At 39.4% G+C, this 22,118-nt stretch overlaps 3 protein-coding genes across 5 annotated transcripts in view; all 3 read right to left on the minus strand.

The window, feature by feature from the left end:
• The window catches only part of ppp2r5cb (protein phosphatase 2, regulatory subunit B', gamma b), a 14,597-nt gene extending 4,583 nt beyond the window's left edge, over window positions 1-10,014 (minus strand). Inside the window, exons 1-6 of one of the 3 annotated variants that reach the window (XM_008313138.3) lie at window positions 9,796-10,014; window positions 9,225-9,284; window positions 7,217-7,382; window positions 1,371-1,570; window positions 306-416; window positions 57-187 (exon numbers count right to left, since the gene is read on the minus strand). In XM_008313138.3, coding sequence (XP_008311360.1) covers window positions 57-187; window positions 306-416; window positions 1,371-1,570; window positions 7,217-7,382; window positions 9,225-9,284; window positions 9,796-9,822 — 695 coding nt within the window. In that variant the 5' untranslated portion in view covers window positions 9,823-10,014. Of the gene's footprint in view, window positions 1-56; window positions 188-305; window positions 417-1,370; window positions 1,571-4,224; window positions 4,740-7,216; window positions 7,383-9,224; window positions 9,285-9,795 lie in introns of those variants that run through there. The other 2 variants (XM_008313139.3, XM_008313140.2) reach the window with 2 other exon arrangements.
• A 277-nt stretch (window positions 10,015-10,291) lies between these two features.
• Window positions 10,292-16,478, minus strand: hsp90aa1.2 (heat shock protein 90, alpha (cytosolic), class A member 1, tandem duplicate 2). The gene is made up of 11 exons (XM_008313141.3): window positions 16,061-16,478; window positions 13,700-13,849; window positions 13,148-13,514; window positions 12,921-13,054; window positions 12,439-12,753; window positions 12,180-12,345; window positions 11,906-12,096; window positions 11,577-11,724; window positions 11,205-11,473; window positions 10,781-11,114; window positions 10,292-10,679 (listed from the first exon to the last, which is right to left on the minus strand). The coding sequence occupies exons 2-11, from the start codon at window positions 13,847-13,849 to the stop codon at window positions 10,567-10,569; spliced, it is 2,187 nt and encodes a 728-aa protein (XP_008311363.1). The 5' UTR covers window positions 16,061-16,478; the 3' UTR covers window positions 10,292-10,566.
• A 247-nt stretch (window positions 16,479-16,725) lies between these two features.
• hsp90aa1.1 (heat shock protein 90, alpha (cytosolic), class A member 1, tandem duplicate 1) lies at window positions 16,726-21,322 on the minus strand. Its single transcript, XM_008313142.3, has 11 exons — window positions 21,140-21,322; window positions 20,136-20,285; window positions 19,689-20,055; window positions 19,439-19,572; window positions 18,821-19,126; window positions 18,565-18,730; window positions 18,271-18,461; window positions 18,018-18,165; window positions 17,647-17,915; window positions 17,188-17,521; window positions 16,726-17,102 (listed from the first exon to the last, which is right to left on the minus strand). Exons 2-11 carry the CDS (start codon window positions 20,283-20,285, stop codon window positions 16,993-16,995), a joined length of 2,175 nt encoding a protein of 724 aa, XP_008311364.1. The 5' UTR covers window positions 21,140-21,322; the 3' UTR covers window positions 16,726-16,992.
• Between the last annotated feature and the right edge of the window lie 796 nt (window positions 21,323-22,118).

Below are 22,118 nucleotides of genomic sequence, written 5' to 3' on the forward strand. Positions count from 1 at the left end.
GCTGATCCAAAGAAAGTTTTTATTTATACAGAAATAACCAAAGGAAAACAAAAAATGACAAACAGAAATGGTGCAATGGTTCAGCGGTGCTCACCTGCATTACAAACCTCTGGTCGATATACTTTTTGGCTATGTTTGGTTGGAAATCTGGTGACTCTAAAAAGCGTAGAAAGAACTCATACACGAGCTGTGGGAGAGAAGCAGAATCTTTCGTTGTTGAAGGTGAGGAAGTTTAGTTACTGTACCATTGTCCTTCAAAAAAAAAAAAAGTTTGTCTTTGCGTGTTGATGTGTGTGATGCATTACCTGTAAATGCGGCCAGGCAGCCTCTAGCGTAGGCTCGTCTTCCTCAGGGTCAAACTCGGCTCCTGTGGGGTTGGATGACGGCGGCAACGTCCTGAACATATTCACAGCAAACTGGGGAACAAACAGACGGGGAGGTGATTCACAACCTAAACAAAGAATAACGACAGCAGCTCTAACAGCAGATACTCGACGTTGAACTGCAAGTTTTCAAATCTGACAGATTCCACTGTCAAAGAAGAATCCACTTCTTTCTTCTTCCAAAATAACAACATCACTGGCTTTAAAAATATTGTTTTAAAGCTTTTGGGCAGCAGATCAGAACACACTGTTCATGACTATAACTGGAGTGTGTAGTCGGCGACGCAACACTTTGATGATAAAATCTGACGGTAACCTTCAAGCTGTCCTTATCTTGGAGAGGGCAGAGTGAAGGGCCTGTGAGGAAGGAGGGTATATTTTCATGCTGATTCAACAGCAAGCGTTACTTTTTCAGCTGCTTTGATCAAATGAATCCTGGATGAGGACAGAAGGGGAAATTTGCACGTTGATCATCCGCTGTTTACGGTGAGGCATTGACGCAGGTCTTTGATTATCATCAAAGGCCTTTTTTCATCGTGCCTCGGGAACCTGGCCCCACGAACACAATGACGCTCTACAAGCCCAGCAGGACACAGATAATAGGTGTGTGGAGAGCTGAATGATAAGGTTACATAGAATTAAATGTATGTGTGAACGGAAAGAATCAGATCTGGAGTTTATACAAGAGTGCATGTTTATGTCCATGGATCTTCAGGTTAAGCTGTAGGTCAGCAAGGTTAATTCCACACATCAATAAGTAATGGATAATACTGATGATAAAAGTCGCTTCATAAAAGAATAGCATTTAGATTTAATCTTCCAATTAAGACGAGCATATATGTTTGGACAATTTTTAATTTGTTTTTTTCTGTATAGCATCTAAAAAATTAAATAAAAAAAAAGTAAAACTATTTTATTCAATTTAATAAATGAAGTATACTGTAGGTATAAAAGCATGTCACCACAGTAGTTCATCGTAATACTTACCACATGAACCACCTCTGGGTAAATGGGTTCGGTGATGACGTTCCTGTTGTGGGTGATGTACTCCACCATCTCGCTCAGCGCCGCCCGCTTCACCTCCTTCCATTTCAGGTCGCTCAGTGGGTCGGAGACGAAGTCAAAGAGGACGCAGCACTGCCGCAACTTCTGAATGAAGAGCTTCTCCTGCTCCGCGGGGGGGACATCTGCAAGACATGGGGAATGAGGTAGTTTGAATAAAGTGTTGGGTGTGAAGAGATGTCCTGTATGTTTTTTTTATTTATTTTATTTAAAATCGGTTAGAATTTATATCTGACTTCATTGTTCTTTCTACCCTCATAATAGTCACTTTTTTACTACAAACTTGACTTTTCTTCACATCTAAAGAAAACTTAAGACACATTTTATAAGTAAAGATAATGTCTTTAGACATACTGCAGCTGAAAATTTCTTTTTAATCTGTAACAAATCACTTTTCTCTGAATTCATGGATTGACCTGTAAAGACTCCAAGAATTCATAATTAACCGGCGTCAACGCTGCCTTTAAGCTCTAAGTGGGCCTTGAGTGAGAAAAAGCCAAACCTGTCAGTGTGTAGGCGTTTACCTACGGTTTAAAAATCATTTTGTTTATGTCCCTGCTGCTCAATGTTCCAGCATCAGCTCTTAGCCAGCCTCAATGAATCATCAGTGCCACAAAAGTGTTGCATTAAATGAATCAATGTGAGGAACAAATAATGAGAAGCCCATGTTTATGAACACAAACTGCAATCAGCTGAATAGATCTCACAAAGACTTGATGACTTAATGGCAAGTTTGAACGGTTTTAAGTCAATATTAACCCCCTGACCATCAAACATCAATGGTTAAAAATGCAGAAATACATTAAAAAAATAACTGTTTTAGAGACAAGAATAGAAAAAAACTAGCCTTGATGTACACCTTTGTAACCGACCTGTGTTTTATTTGTCACAACCTGTGATTTATTGTTCTCATCTCTTCTATAAACAATTAGTGCATGTAAAGTGCGTCACCAGGGTGACCAAGGATACAGACAGGACTTTGGACCTGTGAGTGACCACAGATGCAGACAGGCTGCTGTTGCTCTGGGATCATATGCTGCTCATTTGCTGTTGCCAGAGGACATGACAGCAGCACAGAAAACATGGCTCAAAACAGTAGAAACAGTTAGTCAATATATAATTAATCATTACTGAACGGAGATGCCTTTAATGTGTCAGTAATTGAGTCAGGAACGGCATTTGCTTTTTTTTCATTTCAGAATATCATTCCATTGAGTCAAACTACATGCACAAAAATCAAAAACATTATTTATCAATTGAAAATTACATTAAAAAAAGCCAAAAGTCAACTTTATGGGAATAATCCTGCTTTATCGGAGCAAGCGCTACACACCTTTTCAATCACATGACTGCAATTAAGACTAGATCATTAAACATAACTGCAGACAAACAGTTTCTCAAAGACTATTTTTAAATGAATCTTTAAAACCATACCCAGTGGTTTTAAAATGGTTTAAAATGCCTTTCTAAATAGGACAAACATATACATGATAAAAGTGTAGGTTAATATCTGTGTAAACTGATTCCAATGTGCACGTCAGCTATTAACACAGTGGCTTTTCTTTGATTCCCGACAACTGTATTTAAATTTGCAACAAAAAAAGGCTTAATTATTACAGTGACTTTTCTTTTCTCAATTTGCCAATTCCCAGCAGTTTCTTCATTTAGCAAATGTAATTGCAGATCAATGCAATATGAGGGTTTAACAAATCAACTAACCTAAATCTAGTACATCTTCAGACTTAGCTCCAACTGTATCCAACCTAAAAGAATCTGAAAAAAAAAATGGGTCCAGCTGAGATCGGTCCATAGGAGCAGAGAGGTCAAGAGGCTCATGTTACACAACAGCACTAAGGTTTCTGAAAGGCTCTAAAATATTAACAGGCAGGCTGTGCATCTGCAGACTTCACACATTCACCACCCTGCATGAATGGGCAAATAACTTTTACTCATCTGAAGGCTTCACGCTGCACACAGTACGCCCTGGGTGAGCTCAAATGGTTCAAAAGACGACAAAGGTTACACTGCAAGATGCATCATTTACTTAATTGCAAAATAATAAAATGGCCTGAACTTTTAAACCTTTGGGTCTGTTCAGATGTAGGTCATGCAAACAAGCACACTGGGCCCAGCTTTAGGACTTTGACTACTTCACCTTAGGTTTTGCATAACCAAATGCCAACTGTATACTGCACAGACTGTACATACATAATTAATAAATAATGCTTTTTTAAAAAATATTTTAGCTCACTTTTTTCCTCATATATTTCCTCTGTTTGAAATGAATGCAGACACAAAAATGTCACTGTGCACTCTAATGTGTAGAACTGTGTCTGCGACCATTTAATGTTGAACGTCCAAAGAATGATCGACTGTAAATAATTTTGCATTCGTTACACAGGGACCCGTTTAAAGGCAGCAGTCCATCCAGTGCAATTGTTGTGAGTGACTAGTTTAGACATGCTGGAGACACAACAAGCTTTGACCTCACTTCCTATGATATTAGCAGGGGTTAGGGGGCGCATGGGGGACACAGAACTTACTCCCTTTCCCCGTTCCACCCTCAGATAATCCATACTAAAGTCAAGTCTTCACAAATACCTTTTCCTTGTTGACATACTAACAATCTCCCTCCTTTCCTCCCCACAGACTCTTATGCCACTTACTTTAAAAGTAAATATTCTTGCAACAACTTTTCTTCTACTGTGTAAACAGAAAAACATTGCTCATTGCTCACTTATACCACAGAAACACAGCAGCACACAATTCTTATCCTCACCTCTAAAATGCATGAGGGCAACAGGCTGAAAAGGCCCATTGGTGCCCGGTGCATCCAGAACCATGTCACTGTCAGCCCCAGAACATGCCGACATCAGTGAGCAGAGACAGGATAAAGGGGGGAAGAAGCTCAGCCCAGGCTAAGACGAGGAGCCAGCCTCCATTTTAACACGAACGCCAGAGCAGAAAATGAAGCTCCCCTGCTGCTGGAGGGAACCAGCTAGTTAGTGATGTCATCCCCCACTGCAGCTGCCTGGTTGGCTGGCTGCGGTCACATGGCCTATCTTTCAGAATAAATAAACATGAGGGAAGGGACTGGCTGGTGGGCTAGAAAGGAAGGGGCTGGACTCCAAGAGGAGCTGCATCTGTGAGGAGTTTTAAAATCAAACTATAGGTTCCACTTTGGAAATAAATAAAACAGAATTTAATGCCACATCCTGTCTGTCAACTGCCTCTGAGAGAAACGTGACACTTCTTATCCACTGCATACACTCCAGACTACAAACTCCATACTACAAAATAAGCAACAATAAACTCCAAAAAACTGCTACAGGTAACATATGAAAGCCCCCCCACACTCCTCACCCGGTCGCCCCCCTGCACCTGTGTGAACAGCTTGTATGTGTCTGAGTGTGTGTTTCTGCATGACAGATGGCTCTCCAGGAGCACAGCCTGAGACCAAGTGTATGTGACAGAGAAACAGGAAGACAGGAAGTCTCAACATGAGCACCACAGAATGTGCATATGCAGTGAGTAACGGTGAAGCAGACGGCAAGGTCTGGTACGATGAAACTCACAAATAGTCTGATTCTGATATATAAAGTAAGAGACGGTCACAATTGTAGGATCTAATCAGGGCGTACAGCATAAAGGCCTCTTTCTTTCCATACAACTCCCCAGTCATGGGGTAAACTCCCATCTGAAGGTCTTTTGTTCAGATGAAGACAAGATAAACGGTAAATGCAGACACTTGTTACAGATGCTCTCCAAATGATCCTCTGGCGCTTACATTTGTCTGGACTCGTGCTTTTCACAACAGTGTGTGATTGTGTGTGTGTGGCAGCAGCAGGAGGACAAGCTCATGAGGCATCATAAGTCTGCATTAGATGAAGGTGAACGTCCGACTCAGATCATTTAAACTTATCTGTAAACATATCTAAATACAATGCACATAGAGAATCCAAACGTGGTACAAGATGGCCACGTTCAAACACCCGATCACAGGCAGTGATTGTCTTCATTGGTGTATTTTCATAAGTCATGTTTACTCAGGAAGTCATTCTCCTGAGTTATGAAAACCTTTTCCTCGAATACCTGCAGGAGTCGCAGAGGAAATCCGTCTCTGAAACCTGACTAGGCTTCTTCAGCTAATATTTACACATCTTTCAGTGAGAACTGTAGCACGTGACATTTCAAGGTTGCTTCTAAACATAAAGTTCTGCAACGATCCTCAAATCCTAAGTTATCACAGTGACTCCTCAGGGGTTTTTGCCTATGTGATAAATAATGTAGTTTGAGGCAAGTACCGGTATTCTTCCTTTGCAAAATGACCAGCAGATGGCGACGAAAACGAGAGTTCTACCAGGAAAGCTAATACTTTCACAGAGAACACAACATTTGTTTTTTCTGAGCTTTTTACCAGCTATTCATAATAGCAAAAATGTAAACAAATGAATTGCAGACTGAAGGATTTTGTGCTCTCTTTTCTACTTGAAGTACTTACATAAAAGCAAGAGAGAAAGTCTTACAAAACAAAGAGCTGACTGCCAAATTTATCAAAAAATATTCCCTGGTGCTACACTCGTGTGAATTCACACACTAATTTCAAGGAAAGAATCTTATTCTGCATCTCGTGTCCATGCAGGACAGGCTCAGGGACATGTGATGTACACCAGGAGGTGGGGAATTTGCTCAGCATAAAAAGCAGTCCAAGCGAGGAGCCTGTCTGGACAGGGCCGAGAGATAACATCTGCCAAGTCACTGCACAATAATGGTTTGCAGAATGTTATCGAACTTGTCACCGGAGTGTGTGAGGTGAGCAACCTTTATCAGAAATTAAGCTATGCCTGACACAGCACAGAGGTAATGGCTAACCAGTTAAAGATAAAGACATAGTTTGTACAAGAATAAACTTATCTTGTTTCCTATAAATGTAATTCTACAGGAATAAAATATTACTTCTATTTAAAAAGAACAGCTACTGCAGCTTCAAGACTGTGACTTTATTTTGGTCCATAATTACAGATTCAAAATGGAGGGTCTAATTAGGTACATAACAAGAGGTGAATCTTCTTTGAGGAATGTCTCGCCTTTGTTTTAGGTGCAGCACGTTGACGTGATTAATCACTATTATAACTTTGCTATGATGCTATACAAAATAGTAGTATCCAACTATAACATTTTCTTTTTACAACATTGTTATAACATACTGTTATGCCCTTTCGTGCATCCACATTCTGTGAGCTAAACACAGACTTCGCCTTTCTGTTTGTTGTTATACCTACTGAAGGGCCCCAGCATCAATGTAAATATCAATACACTTTTACTAATGAGCACTAATGGAGTATTTCCTCTGCTAGTGGAGGAGAAGAGTTTGGTCATCAGGAACACGAATAACTAGGAGCAAAGAATTAGAGATTTATCTCAGGATTATTACTAAACATAGACACAGGAGTTAAATCCAGCACGAAGTCCATGCCGAGCACATCCTCTCTTTCCACGTATTGCGTTAGGTCAAACATTGCTCAGTGTTAAATTGAGGGTGACACAGTTGAAGAAGTTCAAACATTGCCTCGTGGTGAATAACTGTGTCTGCTTGTGTGAAGCTGGTACTCATCTTTGATCATCTTTGACTCATCTCGAAAGGAACCTGTTTTACTGAACAATATCAGTTGCGGTCCTTCCATTTCCCATGTAGGTCAAACAATTAGAAAGGTGTACATAAATAATCTAATGAACTCATCAAGCAAATTAACTGTTGTTTAGGTAAATACCTTTGAATGCAGGCAATTTCTGCAGCTCTCTGTTGTTGCTCAGGCTGAAGCGAGAGGAGCTCTGTCTCTTGTCTTTTTTGACAGGTGTCTGGGAACCAGCTTGTTTCCCCTTCAGCAGCTGAGTGGTAGGGGGAACACTATTGCTAGCCTTCCTGTTCGAGCTCTGCTGAAAGCAAAGAAGAAGAAAAAACAAAAAAACAATGCACCTCAGTGACAACGAAGGTAAACACATTGTAAGGAGGCGTTTCTGCAGGATTACACCACGACTGTGTGCCTGTAGCCACCAGCCAAGGAGCCTGACTGCCATATGCTAGACAGACATGTCTAATGAAATATCTTGTGTCTCCATGTCTTCTGCAAGACAGTGCCAGGTTATGTAACCATTGTCATAAATATCAATTGAAACCATGTGAGGATACTAAATTAATATGGCCGTGCTGATCAGGCTGTCCAAATGCTGAAGTTTTAGTTTATTAAGGCATGACATTACCTATGAAAAACATTACTATTTTAGTTGATGGCAGATCATTCATTTTATATACATCTGTATGCATATATCCCATTAAACCAAACTATATTCAAATACACGTATTTCTTCCATTTTATTTTTATTTTTTATTTATATCTTTAAACTCTGTCAGCCATTTACTTTCTAAACTAAGCAACGGATGAAAACACTACGTTGACAATGTTTACTTAACTTTACACCATGTGACCCCTTTGTAATTACAAAGCATAAAACACTATTATAGGAAAGCATTAAGCAGCCTGCATTTTTATTGTCTACTGTAGGATTAATCTGTAAAAGGATGTAGTTCTTATAAAACTGTGACTGCATATATCAGACTAGCAAAAGGTCAAACTACTTGCACTGACAAGTATATCTATATTTAGGACACACAAACTAATTTAGAAATTAAAAAAATGCAACACCCTCAAAAGTGTTTGGATGCAGGCCGAGTAAGAGAGGGAAGATGGGAGACATAGGTTTGGAAGGATTAAGATGAGGCTCACAAGGAGCATCCACCAAGAGTCTGGTTGATTTTTCAGCACAAGATAGCAAAATTTGCAGGCCTGTCACCATGAGCACTTAATATTAATGTGACAAAAGGTTTAGGATTCAGGAAACACCTTTGCACAAAGTTAATGTGCAGGAAGCTCCGCTAAATTTGCACGACCTACAAGACCTTACGTGATATTGGTTTTTTAACAAAATGACATGATCCTGCCGTGGACAAAGTGAGATGGATTTAGGACAGCATCAGGAAGTGACTGTTGTTTTACACAGTGCAAGCTATATTTAAAACACTCCTAGCAGCACAACTACATCATGCAAAGCTACATTTCAATTTTATATGCAGGAAATCAATAAAATTTGCGTTGCTAAAGGGTAATCTGAGATGCACCACAAGACAATGCTGGGGGGTTGCACCAGTAGCCATGGAACAGAGATGTGCATAATTTTAAAGGTACCATTGATAGCATTTCAAACATCAGTGTGTTTGCTTGAATGGTACTATAGTTTAGGGTTGTAACTGTTCACTGCAAAACTGCCACAAGATCCAGTCTTTTATAAAGCAGGATGTGCAAAAGCTGCACCAGCAACTACAATGCAATTCTCAATTAATTCAATTTGACATGAAAACAAGCTCCTCACTTGGTGCTTGTAGTGTATTGCTGGGGACAGTGTTGGTCATTTAAATTATACTTCCCCTTGTATCCTTTCCTTGACAGATAAGGTTTTATTACAAAGCGCAATACCAGGTCATGGACTTTAGTATATATTGTATTTTCTTTAAGCATGGTCCATGAACCAGATTTACCTCAAAGATTGCCATGTACTGATTGCACAGATTGGGTGTAATGATTCATTAACTCGCTGATAATGAGATCCAACTCTAACGGTAATAATACAATATGGCATTTGAACATGTGTCAGACAAAGAACTGACCCACTGTGCTCCGGGAAGTGTCTAATATTGTTTGATTGGCTGACTGATAAGCCTACCTCATGCTCTGCATTCTCCTGTCCTCCACTCTTGCCCACTTTAGCAGACTTAGAAGACTCCTGGAAGACAAAGTTTTGATACATACGTCACCTTGGCTTCAAACGTAGGCTGACAACAACAACGAGACGTCTGCAAGTGAAAGCCGTGAGGCAAAATCCATACTAAATATAGCACGCCTGCCTTCTCAGTCTACCCACTGCTCTTTGAAGACCCTGATAAATCTGCGAGCTAGCTGACGTTAGTTTCTCTCTCAGTGCCATTTGGATTTTAAAGCATTCCAAAGGGTTACATTTACACGAGAACACACAGAAGCTATGTGGGAAATTATGTGCATTTAAATGACTTGCATTGATAAAAGGATGTAGACTAAAAACAGAAATCACAACGTGCCAATTGCTAACATGTTGGTGGGGTTGCGATTAGCTGGTGTTTGCTGATCGGCTAGCATAAGTGACGGGACACAGCGGTGCTATGAGCTTAACGTTCCCTCACGATGCCGGCACTGTAAATGCAAAAAATACCATAAGGGCAATTCTCCAATGCAACAATAATGCAAAACTCAAAACTCACCTTGTCTTTTTTAGATTTATTCGGCATTGTTTAAGCGTAGCCGCCCTTGCTCCCCTCCCGGATACTCCACAACCAAAACCTTGACAACTCTCAGGGCACGAGAACTGCAAGGCGGTGCTCTGTCCCCACACTGTGATTGGCTGCTGTCGGTCATCTGACACCAGTGTCTTAGTGTGAGACTGTACAGTGCAAAGAAGACTAGGAGCCCTCTGCTGGCGGCATCAAGAAATTGAAAGTAGAAAGTGTAACCGCCCTTGCTCCCCTCCCGGATACTTCACAAACAAAACATTGACAACTCTCAGGGCACTAGAACAATTTAATTTTTTTTTCCTATGAATGAAGATGCATAATAAGTAATAGATTCTTTTCTTTCTCTTGAAAGTAAATCGTAATCGTGAATGTATACATCCTATCTATATGTTAATTCTAATTAAATTTTGGATATTAGCCCACTTATTGACTCTTCATACACATTTTTGAAGGATGACACAAATAATTTTAAATGTGTTAAACCTTTATTGTTGGTCCCAATGTTATACTGAAGGACATTTTTTAAATCCAATAATAATTAAACACAAAACATTGGAAAACCAATAAATATAAAAAAGAGACAGAAAATAGAATAACAATAATAAATTAAAAAATAAAAAGTTCTGAATCAAACAGATTGGAACCATGGAATGGAGGAAATACAAAAGATTGGTCAAAGAAAAGTTGGTTTCGGGACATTCTGTGGATCACTAGCATGTCTACAGGTCACAGATAGACTTTCTAATCCACCTCCTCCATCCTGGATGCGTCATCATCATCACCTTCAAGAGGAGGCATTTCTTCAGTTGGAGCTGACGTAGCATCTTCCGATGACTGATCATCTTCATCAATGCCTGGAGAGACAAAGATAGAAATGAGTGGAACCAGGTCTACTATCACCCATCTCACAGAATATTTATTACTATTTATTTTATTGTCAGTAATAGACACCAACCCAGTCCCAGTTTGATCATTCTGTAGATGCGATTAGAGTGGGTCTGAGGGTCATCCAAGGTAAATCCTGAGGACAGCAGGGCAGTCTCAAAAAGAAGGATGACCAGATCCTTCACAGATTTGTCATTCTTATCAGCCTCTGCCTTCTGCCTCAAGGTCTCCAATATGGGATGGTCAGGGTTGATTTCAAGGTGCTTTTTAGCAGCCATGTAGCCCATGGTAGAGTTATCTCTCAGAGCCTGGGCCTTCATGATTCTCTCCATGTTTGCTGTCCAACCATAGGTGCTGGTAACTATGCAGCAGGGGGAGGACACCAGGCGATTGGAGACAGTGACCTGTAAATAATTATTAAAATAAACTGTTATCAGTTACATGCACAAAGTGAGACTATAGATGTCTACACAACGTTTCATCATTTAGCTCACCTTCTCCACTTTTTTTTCTAAGATATCCTTCATTATCTTGCACAGGTTCTCAAACTGAGTTTTCTTCTCTTCCTGCTTTTTCTTGTCTTCCTCATCCTCAGGTAGCTCCAGACCTTCTTTGGTCACTGAAACCAAGTTCTTGCCCTCAAACTCCTTCAGCTGCTGCACGCAGTACTCGTCAATAGGTTCGATCATGTAGATCACCTCCAGACCGGCTTTGCGAAGACATTCCACAAAGGCAGAGTTAGCCACCTGCTCTTTGGTCTCACCTGATAAACAAGAATGCAAATGTTTATAAAGGTAACAGGTCATATGATTTCAAAGCTGCTGTTTTCTTCCTTTTAATGACATTTAAATGAATAGCACCCTCACCTGTGATGTAATAAATGTGTTTCTGACTGTCTTTCATTCTTGTAACATAGTCCTTCAGGGAAACCATCTCATCTCCAGAGGCTGAAGTATAGTAACGCAACAGCTCTGAGAGTTTCTTCCTGTTCTGTGAATCCTCATGGATACCAAGCTATAGAAAGAAAACATGAAAAATAGTATAATACTATGAGAAATTGTTTTATTTTTACCTAGCAATTTAATAAACTTCTACGTTCTACTCCAATTAATGTAGACTTCTCGGTTGTCACATTGGCAATTTGAATTAACAACAAAAGTTATGCTTTTTCAGTGGGAAAAGAGAGGACACTGACCTTGATATTTTTGGAGAACTGCTCATAGCACTTCTTGTAGTTTTCCTTATCCTCTGCAAGCTCAGTGAAAAGCTCCAGACATTTCTTGACCAGGTTCTTGCGGATGACCTTCAGGATCTTGCTCTGCTGTAGCATTTCTCTGGAGATGTTTAGAGGCAGATCCTCAGAGTCCACCACTCCCTTGATGAAATCTATTAAATAAATAAAAAATAAATCTGGTAAACAAAATATTTAAAAAATAAAATAAAATATACAGACTTGAACAGCTACTCACTGAGGTACTCAGGGATAAGCTCATCACAGTTGTCCATGATGAAGACTCTGCGCACATACAGCTTAATGTTGTTCTTTTTCTTCTTGTTCTCAAAGAGATCAAACGGAGCTCGGCGGGGCACAAAGAGCAGGGCACGGAATTCCAGCTGACCTTCTACTGAAAAGTGCTGTGTAAGAGCAAGGACAGAGTAAAATTTATACATTTATAAAGCAACCTGTATGACAAATTAAACATTAATAGAGATCATTATCAACACTACCTTGACTGCCAGGTGATCCTCCCAGTCGTTGGTCAAACTCTTGTAGAACTCTCCATACTCCTCGTTTGTGATATCATCTGGGTTACGGGTCCACAGGGGCTTTGTTTTATTCAGCTCCTCCTGGTCAATGTACTTCTCCTTTATCTTCTTCTTCTTTTTGTCAGAACACTTGTCATGGTCGTGCTCCTCATCTGAACCAATGTCCTCAATCTCAGGCTTGTCCTCGTCTTTATCCTCTTCTTCATCCTTTTCTTTTACTTTCTCCTCTTCCTCTGCCTCATCGTCACTCACTTCCTTGTCCCGCTCTTTTTCAACCTATAAGAAAGTACACTGAAATATCTAAATACTGACTCCTATATCTTATTAGATGTTCACATTCAATAAGGAAAATATTAACTAGAATTGTAAGTTACATGCAGATTACTTGTCAAATACTAGAATCATACTGCAGTTCATTTAGACTTCTTTAAATGAATACTTACAAAGAGTGTAATTGGGTAGCCAATAAACTGTGAGTGCTTTTTCACAATCTCTTTGATTCTTCGCTCCTCCAGGTATTCTGTCTGGTCTTCTTTAAGGTGCAGGATCACCTTAGTGCCGCGACCCATTGGCTCAGCTGCACAGAAAAAAAAAAAAACAAAAGTTAATGTGAGACACAAATCATGACACATTTGATTTTCTTGCTATTCAATGCAAATGAGCTACTTACAGTTATCTACTTTGACGGTGAATGAGCCACCAGCAGAAGACTCCCAGGCATACTGCTCATCATCGTTATGTTTAGTGATGACAGTTACTTTCTCAGCCACCAAGTAGGCAGAGTAGAAACCCACACCGAACTGACCAATCATGGAAATGTCAGCTCCAGCCTGAAGAGCCTCCATGAAAGCCTTGGTTCCAGATTTGGCAATTGTTCCCAGATTATTAATCAGGTCAGCCTTGGTCATGCCGATACCGGTGTCAATCAGTGTCAAGGTGCGTTCCTCCTTATTTGGAATTAGTTCTATTTTCAGATCCTTGCCAGAGTCCAATTTGGTAGGTTCAGTAAGACTTTCATAGCGAATTTTGTCCAGGGCCTGGAGAGAGTAAAAAAACAAAACAAAAATGAATTTAAATAAATACATGTTTATTTATTCTCTTTGTTGGTTTTTAATATACTGCAGATCTGTTGTGGTGGAAATGTACTTTAATTATGTTCAAATGAGACAAATTAAAAGGTTTTACACCACATGCAATCATTCTGTTTTAAAAAAAAACTTACATCAGAGGAGTTAGAGATAAGCTCTCGAAGAAAAATCTCTTTATTGGAATAGAAAGTGTTGATGATCAGGGACATTAGCTGAGCAATCTCAGCCTGGAATGCAAAGGTCTCTGCCTCTTCCTCCATTTGTTGATCTTGTGGCTCAGGCATCTGAACAAAGACAAATTAATAGTTATCAGCCATACATTTACAAATGTATCAAATTAATTTTTCAGTACTAATCCTGCATCATTTGCACCACCATGAGTCATTATGGTGGTAGGCATTCAACATTCCATAGCCACTGAATACTAGCTTTAGATAATCACCTACTGTCTGCAAAGTAACCATGTGCATCTGCACCTACTTTTAATAGCATTGAGTTGCATCAATGATTGTTAAGTAGGTGAGCACGTTTTGCTTGAAGTGGCAGATGGTGTGACAAGCTGTTCTCTCTATAATCCATCTCTTGTCAAAGGGACACCTGCTTAAACCTGTATCCAAACTCTGTGTTATTCCAGTTCATATATATAAGAAGACATCAGTGTTGACTAAATTCATGTTTGGTTCGTAACTGTTGTTTTCATCTTTATGATATCGTCAGGTTATGACGTGGATGTGTGCTTGATTGGAGGAGCACATGGTTAGAATTATTGCACAGGGAGTAAATGATGCCACCTGTCGGTGTCCTAGGTAATTGCATGTTTCTAGAAAGTACCAAAGGAAGCATACATGCCGTTCTAGTACTGCGGTTTCCATAGTTATTTAAAGTACCACCGTCCGAGAGAAACTGCTACAGTCCAATGAACGTACACAATATTACCAGGTAACCATGCACATACTGGCATAGAAAATAATACAGGCATGCATCTTCATACATGACGATTCTGCAAAAAGTAATTTGGACTTGTTGGGGTAAAGGCGTGATCATCATGACTTCTTGACAAGTGCAGCACACCCGATCCATGTGGTTACTGACTAGATCGAGTACAGAACAGCTGCAAAGACGATGCTACGTGAATTCACAACATTTTGACTGTCCTTAGTTCGTCGGGGAAACCGGTTTCTTAGCGCTGTTATTAAACTGGGTGTGAACCCCTTGAATACTTTCTTTCGAAAACAATTATTGCATATATAATTTGAAACCCAATGTACACGTTAGCTGAGCAATCTCAGCCTGGAATGCAAAGGTCTCTGCCTCTTCCTCCATTTGTTGATCTTGTGGCTCAGGCATCTGAACAAAGACAAATTAATAGTTATCAGCCATACATTTACAAATGTATCAAATTAATTTTTCAGTACTAATCCTGCATCATTTGCACCACCATGAGTCATTATGGTGGTAGGCATTCAACATTCCATAGCCACTGAATACTAGCTTTAGATAATCACCTACTGTCTGCAAAGTAACCATGTGCATCTGCACCTACTTTTAATAGCATTGAGTTGCATCAATGATTGTTAAGTAGGTGAGCACGTTTTGCTTGAAGTGGCAGATGGTGTGACAAGCTGTTCTCTCTATAATCCATCTCTTGTCAAAGGGACACCTGCTTAAACCTGTATCCAAACTCTGTGTTATTCCAGTTCATATATATAAGAAGACATCAGTGTTGACTAAATTCATGTTTGGTTCGTAACTGTTGTTTTCATCTTTATGATATCGTCAGGTTATGACGTGGATGTGTGCTTGATTGGAGGAGCACATGGTTAGAATTATTGCACAGGGAGTAAATGATGCCACCTGTCGGTGTCCTAGGTAATTGCATGTTTCTAGAAAGTACCAAAGGAAGCATAAATGCCGTTCTAGTACTGCGGTTTCCATAGTTATTTAAAGTACCACCGTCCGAGAGAAACTGCTACAGTCCAATGAACGTACACAATATTACCAGGTAACCATGCACATACTGGCATAGAAAATAATACAGGCATGCATCTTCATACATGACGATTCTGCAAAAAGTAATTTGGACTTGTTGGGGTAAAGGCGTGATCATCATGACTTCTTGACAAGTGCAGCACACCCGATCCATGTGGTTACTGACTAGATCGAGTACAGAACAGCTGCAAAGACGATGCTACGTGAATTCACAACATTTTGACTGTCCTTAGTTCGTCGGGGAAACCGGTTTCTTAGCGCTGTTATTAAACTGGGTGTGAACCCCTTGAATACTTTCTTTCGAAAACAATTATTGCATATATAATTTGAAACCCAATGTACACGTCAAAATTTGAATTAGCCTTGTTACGAGTATCGCAATCCTACAACCTTTTGATAGTCTCTTCGGTTACCCCATGTATTAACTGCACGCACACAAATGTTTAAGAATATAATAACAATATCCAATTGTGCAAAACAAATAAAAATGACAATTGTCTCATCACCTCAATTTTTCTCCGTCTTCAACGTAGTTTCAAAAGCTCCTGTTGATGGTTTGACTAACCTCAGCCGCTTGCAGAAGAAACTGTCTTTAAATACTGTTAGTGCCTTCGATATATATAGAGAGAACTCTGCATACAGAACCGTCTGGAATCTTCCTCCCAGAAGCTTTGCGGTGGCCACTGATTGGCTCACTGTGATGTCAATCAAGGCCGCGGGCTGGCTCTCTAATGTTATTGGAGGGATTAAAGGAAGTATTCACTGGATACACACTGAGATGAGTCTTTCTAGAATTCTCTTGCAAAATATTACCCTGAATTAAATTTAACTTAAATTCATTTAACAATTTCTTGCAATAAATTACTTTATCTCTTCCTAAAGGTTTGTGCAAATAACTTGCAGTTTTAAGGAGGGTGATGCTACAATCCAGAAGATATTGCGAAGAAAATGCACAAATTAAAGGTCCTTGTTCTAGTTATGTACTTTGAAGCTTTCATCAATGTCCGTAAAGATATCACCCAGTAAGCTTTTATTGTCCTTTGAACTAAAAAAAATGTAATCAAGCTTTTCAGGTGAAAAAACACCTTGGAAGTGTAATTAAACATTACCTTCATGGGATCACGCTATACATCTTTAAAGCAGTCTGCAAAACACTCACTTTGACCAAATGTTATTTCCAAAAGTGATTTATTAGAAATATGAATGCATTTCATTAAAAAAGTCAGTTACAAAAAAGACACAAGTCAAATTACCTGTAACTTCATAATACTCTAAGTGGTTCTCAGTAATACAAATAAGCAACTGAAATAATGTGTTAACCACAATGTTCTGCGTTTAGGGAAGTTATGAACTGAATTATTTGTAAGAATGAATTGTTTGATAAAGCTAAATAACTTAACAAAACAAACAAACGAGAGAAATAGAAGGCAGAAAGCATTTAGTCAACTTCCTCCATTCTTGAAGTGTCATCATCGCCTTCCAGGACTGGCATGTCCTCATCAGCAGGCTGAATCAGGTCTTCAACAGCGGAGTCATCATCATCAATACCTGAGAATTAGAATTTACAATGAGTATATCTATGCATATCTAAAAAAATGTTTTTAATCATAAGCCAAGCAGAACAAAAACATACCAAGACCAAGCTTGATCATTCTGTAGATACGGTTGGCATGTGTCTGGGGGTCTTCCAGTGTGAATCCTGAAGACAGCAGGGCAGTCTCAAACAGGAGAATGACCAGGTCCTTAACAGCTTTGTCGTTCTTGTCAACCTCTGCCTTAACTCTCAGGGTCTCAACAATTGGATGCATGGGGTTGATCTCAAGGTGCTTCTTAGCTGTCATGTAGCCCATTGTGGAGTTATCTCTCAAGGCTTGAGACTTCATGATTCTCTCCATGTTGGCTGTCCACCCATAGGTGCTAGTGACAATGCAGCAGGGTGAAGAAACCAGGCGGTTGGATACAGTGACCTGAAAAAAATATCAAAATAAGGCTAATGTCAGTTGCACAACTATCATTTTTAACATACAGTAACACATCTTGCAACAAGGAAGCTGTCAGTGACATACAACATAGTCACAGTCATGCTTGTTACCTTTTCAATCTTTTTGTCAAGAATGTCTTTCATGATCTTGCAAAGGTCCTCAAACTTATTTTTGAGCTCCTCTTGCTTCTTTTTCTCATCCTCATCTTCAGGCAATTCCAATCCTTCCTTGGTCACTGAAACCAGGTTCTTGCCGTCATACTCCTTCAGCTGCTGTACACAGTACTCATCAATTGGCTCAATCATGTAGATGACTTCCAAGCCGGCTTTGCGAAGACGCTCAACAAAGGCGGAGTTAGCCACCTGCTCCTTAGTCTCACCTAAGAAAAATAATACAGACGGATTAAAATAAAAAACAATATACTCTTAATTAATTAAGAGAGCACATTTTAAATACCAACAAGGCAGATAAAAGAGATTACCTGTGATGTAATAAATGTGTTTCTGGTTTTCTTTCATGCGAGAAACATAGTCCTTCAGGGAAATCATCTCATCTCCAGAGGCAGAGGTGTAGTAACGCAGCAGCTCAGAGAGCTTCTTTCTGTTCTGTGAATCTTCATGGATGCCAAGCTAAATCATGAAAGAACAGAATAAATGCAGTAAAGAAAATAACCCAACAGTCATAATTTATCTACAGGGGCAAAGTAATAAATTAGAATGGACAAATTAAATTACCTTTATGTTCTTTGAGAATTGCTCGTAGCACTTCTTGTAGTTGTCCTTGTCCTCAGCCAATTCAGTGAAAAGCTCCAGACATTTCTTGACCAGGTTCTTGCGGATGACCTTCAGGATCTTGCTCTGCTGTAGCATTTCTCTGGAGATGTTTAGAGGCAGATCCTCAGAGTCCACCACTCCCTTGATGAAATCTAAATATGAAGATCAGGACTTATTAATTCATAGCAAGACAAGGGCAATTTCTTATTAGATTTACATTTAGTCAAACATAGAAAGCAAAGATATGTTACTTACTGAGGTACTCTGGAATCAGTTCCTCACAGTTGTCCATGATGAAGACACGGCGTACGTAAAGCTTGATGTTGTTTCTCTTTTTCTTGTTTTCAAAAAGGTCAAATGCAGCTCTTCTAGGAACAAAGAGCAAGGCACGGAATTCCAGCTGACCCTCCACTGAGAAATGCTGCAGAAAGACAATAAAGGTAGGGCTTTAAATCATTTCAATTATACAGTAAGGGACATTACAAGACAACAAGACTGCAGGTTATTATACCTTGACAGCCAGGTGATCCTCCCAGTCATTGGTGAGACTCTTGTAGAATTCTCCATATTCTTCATTGGTGATGTCATCTGGGTTACGGGTCCAAATGGGCTTAGTCTTGTTCAGCTCCTGAGCATCCATGTACTTCTCCTTGACCTTCTTCTTCCTCTTGTTCTTGCCATCCTTTGAATCTTCATCCTCATCGGAGCCAACATCTTCAATCTTTGGTTTGTCCTTGTCCTCAGTGGCCTCTTTCTCAACCTCCTCTTCTTTTTCTCCCTCCTCCAGGTCTACCTCTTTTTCCCTTGTCTTCTCCACCTTTTAAATATGATAAGAACAATTTGATTGCATTGTCAGTGTGTTTTCTAATATGAACATGTTATGTGTGGTCATGGCAGAAAGCAGGCAGACCCAATTGCAGCACAAGGGAGACTCCCTTCAGGTGCAGCAGGTCTATTAACAAAGTGCAAAAACAAACGAGGCATAAACCAGGCATGGACTTCTCCAAAACATGTACTATGAGGCATGAACTACAAAAAACAACACACAAACCACTCTTACCGCAGAAGCTGAACAAACAGAACAATGAGCTCAACAAGACAGCGTGATTAAGGTTTTATAAAAACTTACATAAAGTGTAATGGGGTAGCCAATAAACTGTGAGTGCTTCTTAACAACTTCTTTGACGCGTTTTTCCTCACAGTACTCTGTTTGGTCCTCCTTGAGATGAAGGATGACTTTTGTGCCTCTGCCAATAGGTTCTCCTACAATAAACAATAAACATACGTTTAATAGAACTGTTATAGAAAATGATAAATTCAAATGCAAACAATATATTTATTTACTAGTATAAGATTCAAGTATGAAAAATAAAACTTGCCTGTGTCAGGTTTGACGGTGAATGAGCCTCCTGCTGCAGACTCCCACACATACTGTTCATCATCATTGTGTTTAGTGATGACAGTTACCTTCTCAGCCACAAGGTAGGCAGAGTAGAAACCCACACCGAACTGACCAATCATGGAAATGTCAGCTCCAGCCTGAAGAGCCTCCATGAAAGCCTTGGTTCCAGATTTGGCAATTGTTCCCAGATTATTAATCAGGTCAGCCTTGGTCATGCCGATACCGGTGTCAATAAGGGTCAGAGTGCGAGCGTGCAGATCTGGCATGATTTCGATCTTTAGATCCTTGCATGACTCAAGTCTGCTGGGGTCTGTCAAGCTTTCATATCTGATTTTGTCCAAGGCCTGACAAAAAAAGAAAATGTGTTAAAAATAGGTGTGTTTATTTTTAAAAAACTTGGTCAAGTTAAAGGTATTTAACTTACATCTGAGGAGTTAGAGATAAGCTCTCTGAGGAAGATCTCTTTGTTTGAGTAGAAAGTGTTGATAATAAGAGACATAAGCTGAGCAATCTCAGCCTGGAAGGCAAAGGTCTCCACTTCTTCCTCCATAACTGGGCCGGCGTTCTCAGGCATCTACACACACACATTAACATTTTAAATAAAAAAAAAAAAAAAAACACTTTTTAAACAACAAAAAATATATTTTTTATATTGATTTTTTATTTTTTGTTTAGTTTCTTAGAAATTAGTTGCTTCTGTAATGTGTGAATGTTTAATCTTTCTTCAGACAGCCTCATCGCTGAAGGGTGTTAGCGGCTACTCTTGCAAAGGACACATGTTCCTCCTGTCAATCAAAGACTTGCCATTTGGAAAAAAGGGTGGTGCTCTGATGCTTGCCCCAACCCCCAAAGCTTCACGTAACACGTATGTGTAAAAGGAAGCAATAGTGGCTTCCAAAGGAAAAACTATTAAAACAATTTTCTATTAAAAGAAACCCTGATACATTTCAAATCTATTTCAATGTAATAAAACAAGTATGCCATTTAAAGTCTTAATTTCACATTCTGTGAAATTAATGTAGTACATATTGGCCTTATGTAGTACATACTGGTAATTTAAATGTAATTAAAGTTTACCTCCTTTGCTTTCAACTTCAAACGTATGGTGTTTACTAAAATACAGAAGTAGTGTATCTGCTCCTTCAGCCAAATAGCTTTCCTGACTGTTTGCCATGACTCTAGCAATGGGGGTCACCCTTAGTGCCATGTGCTCCTTGCATGGTACAGTTTTAAGACTGGGGGAATCAAATCCACACTTACCTGTTATTCAAATCTAGTTAATTATTGGTATTATTATCTATGTACTTGTTTATTCTAATGTTACTATTACAGCAAATTGAATTGGTGCATTTCAGGACATCTAAACCATCTAATATTTAAATTATAAATATTACAATTTTCTGTTTGTTCCAGAAATTACAGTCCTACCTTAATTGTGTATTTTGTATCCTGGGTTGAAAGTTGCCAAATATATCACTGAGCTTGTCTTCCCTTGATGAAGAGGCCCAAAAGTGTGCTAGGCTGCTCCTGTGGGTTTTCCTGTGGTGTGATCCTGTGAGTGTCTTTAGACTGTGTGCAGACCTTATGACATGCCGGTGTCTTTTTATACTTCAGGGGTGGTTTCTCGAAGCTCCCATACAGAAGCTTCTGGAAACTTCATTCACGACAGATGGGGGAGGAAGGGTGTCAGTAAAACGTCACCAGACCCCTAAAGTTTATGTGTCCTTATAGGGCCAGGGAGTCACAAGTAGTGCCTGTCACTCACAACAAGAGCTTTCCTGATAGCCTGTCGAGTAGCCGTGGCCCCATGCCGCCCCCCTTGTAGTCGTCACAGCTGTGCATTGCCTTTGCTACCAGCTGTTACCAGTTGTAAAGCTGCACATTTTATACACACACTCCAATCACCTGTCTTTTTTGCCTTGCAAAATTGTAGGGTATCTCAATAGTTTACGTGTTGTTGGACAGCTAAACAAATCCTGCTACATTATTCAGAAAAGATGAAACACAGTCTCTTTGAGGCTCTTTGCTAGAGTATTTTTCATACATTTAAATATTATTACTTTTATGGTACAAATGCTGCAATAACAATAAATTGTAGTTTTCCAAAAATCATCCACTGTATTCAGTGTGTGTTTTGCTTCACTTGTGTGTTGAAGGTTTTCTTTGTATATCCTGAAATGTGTGATGGATTTTGTATTGTTCTATTTATACAAACATAGCCAATTCTGTAACTAATTAATTAATTAGTTAATTAATTAATTAAATTATCATGAATAAATATATCATGAATGTCAATTGCCTAAATTGACAATATACCAGATTAAATAAAAATAAAGATGTTTTTAACAGCAAGTTAAAAGTCTTGCGTAAGATAAAACGGCAGCTGAGAGAGGCTGACCAGATGATG

The sequence above is a fragment of the Cynoglossus semilaevis genome, chromosome 7 (genome assembly GCF_000523025.1).
Source record: "Cynoglossus semilaevis isolate Cse_v1.0 chromosome 7, Cse_v1.0, whole genome shotgun sequence".
NCBI classification, from domain to species: Eukaryota; Metazoa; Chordata; class Actinopteri; order Pleuronectiformes; family Cynoglossidae; genus Cynoglossus; species Cynoglossus semilaevis.

Bases quoted from the DNA above. Each gene is read 5' to 3' on its own strand.
- hsp90aa1.2 (XM_008313141.3), bottom strand. From the start codon at position 13,849: ATGCCTGAGCCACAAGATCAACAAATGGAGGAAGAGGCAGAGACCTTT. The intron at 12,754-12,920 runs GTAAGTATTCAT...ACTTTCTTATAG, and splicing joins GCTACCCAATTACACTCTTT to GTTGAAAAAGAGCGGGACAA. The intron at 12,346-12,438 runs GTAGTGTTGATA...GCTCTTACACAG, and splicing joins AGGATCACCTGGCAGTCAAG to CACTTTTCAGTAGAAGGTCA.
- hsp90aa1.1 (XM_008313142.3), bottom strand. From the start codon at position 20,285: ATGCCTGAGAACGCCGGCCCAGTTATGGAGGAAGAAGTGGAGACCTTT. The intron at 20,056-20,135 runs GTAAGTTAAATA...TTTTTTTGTCAG, and splicing joins TTATCTCTAACTCCTCAGAT to GCCTTGGACAAAATCAGATA. The intron at 18,166-18,270 runs GTAATTTAATTT...TTCATGATTTAG, and splicing joins AATTCTCAAAGAACATAAAG to CTTGGCATCCATGAAGATTC.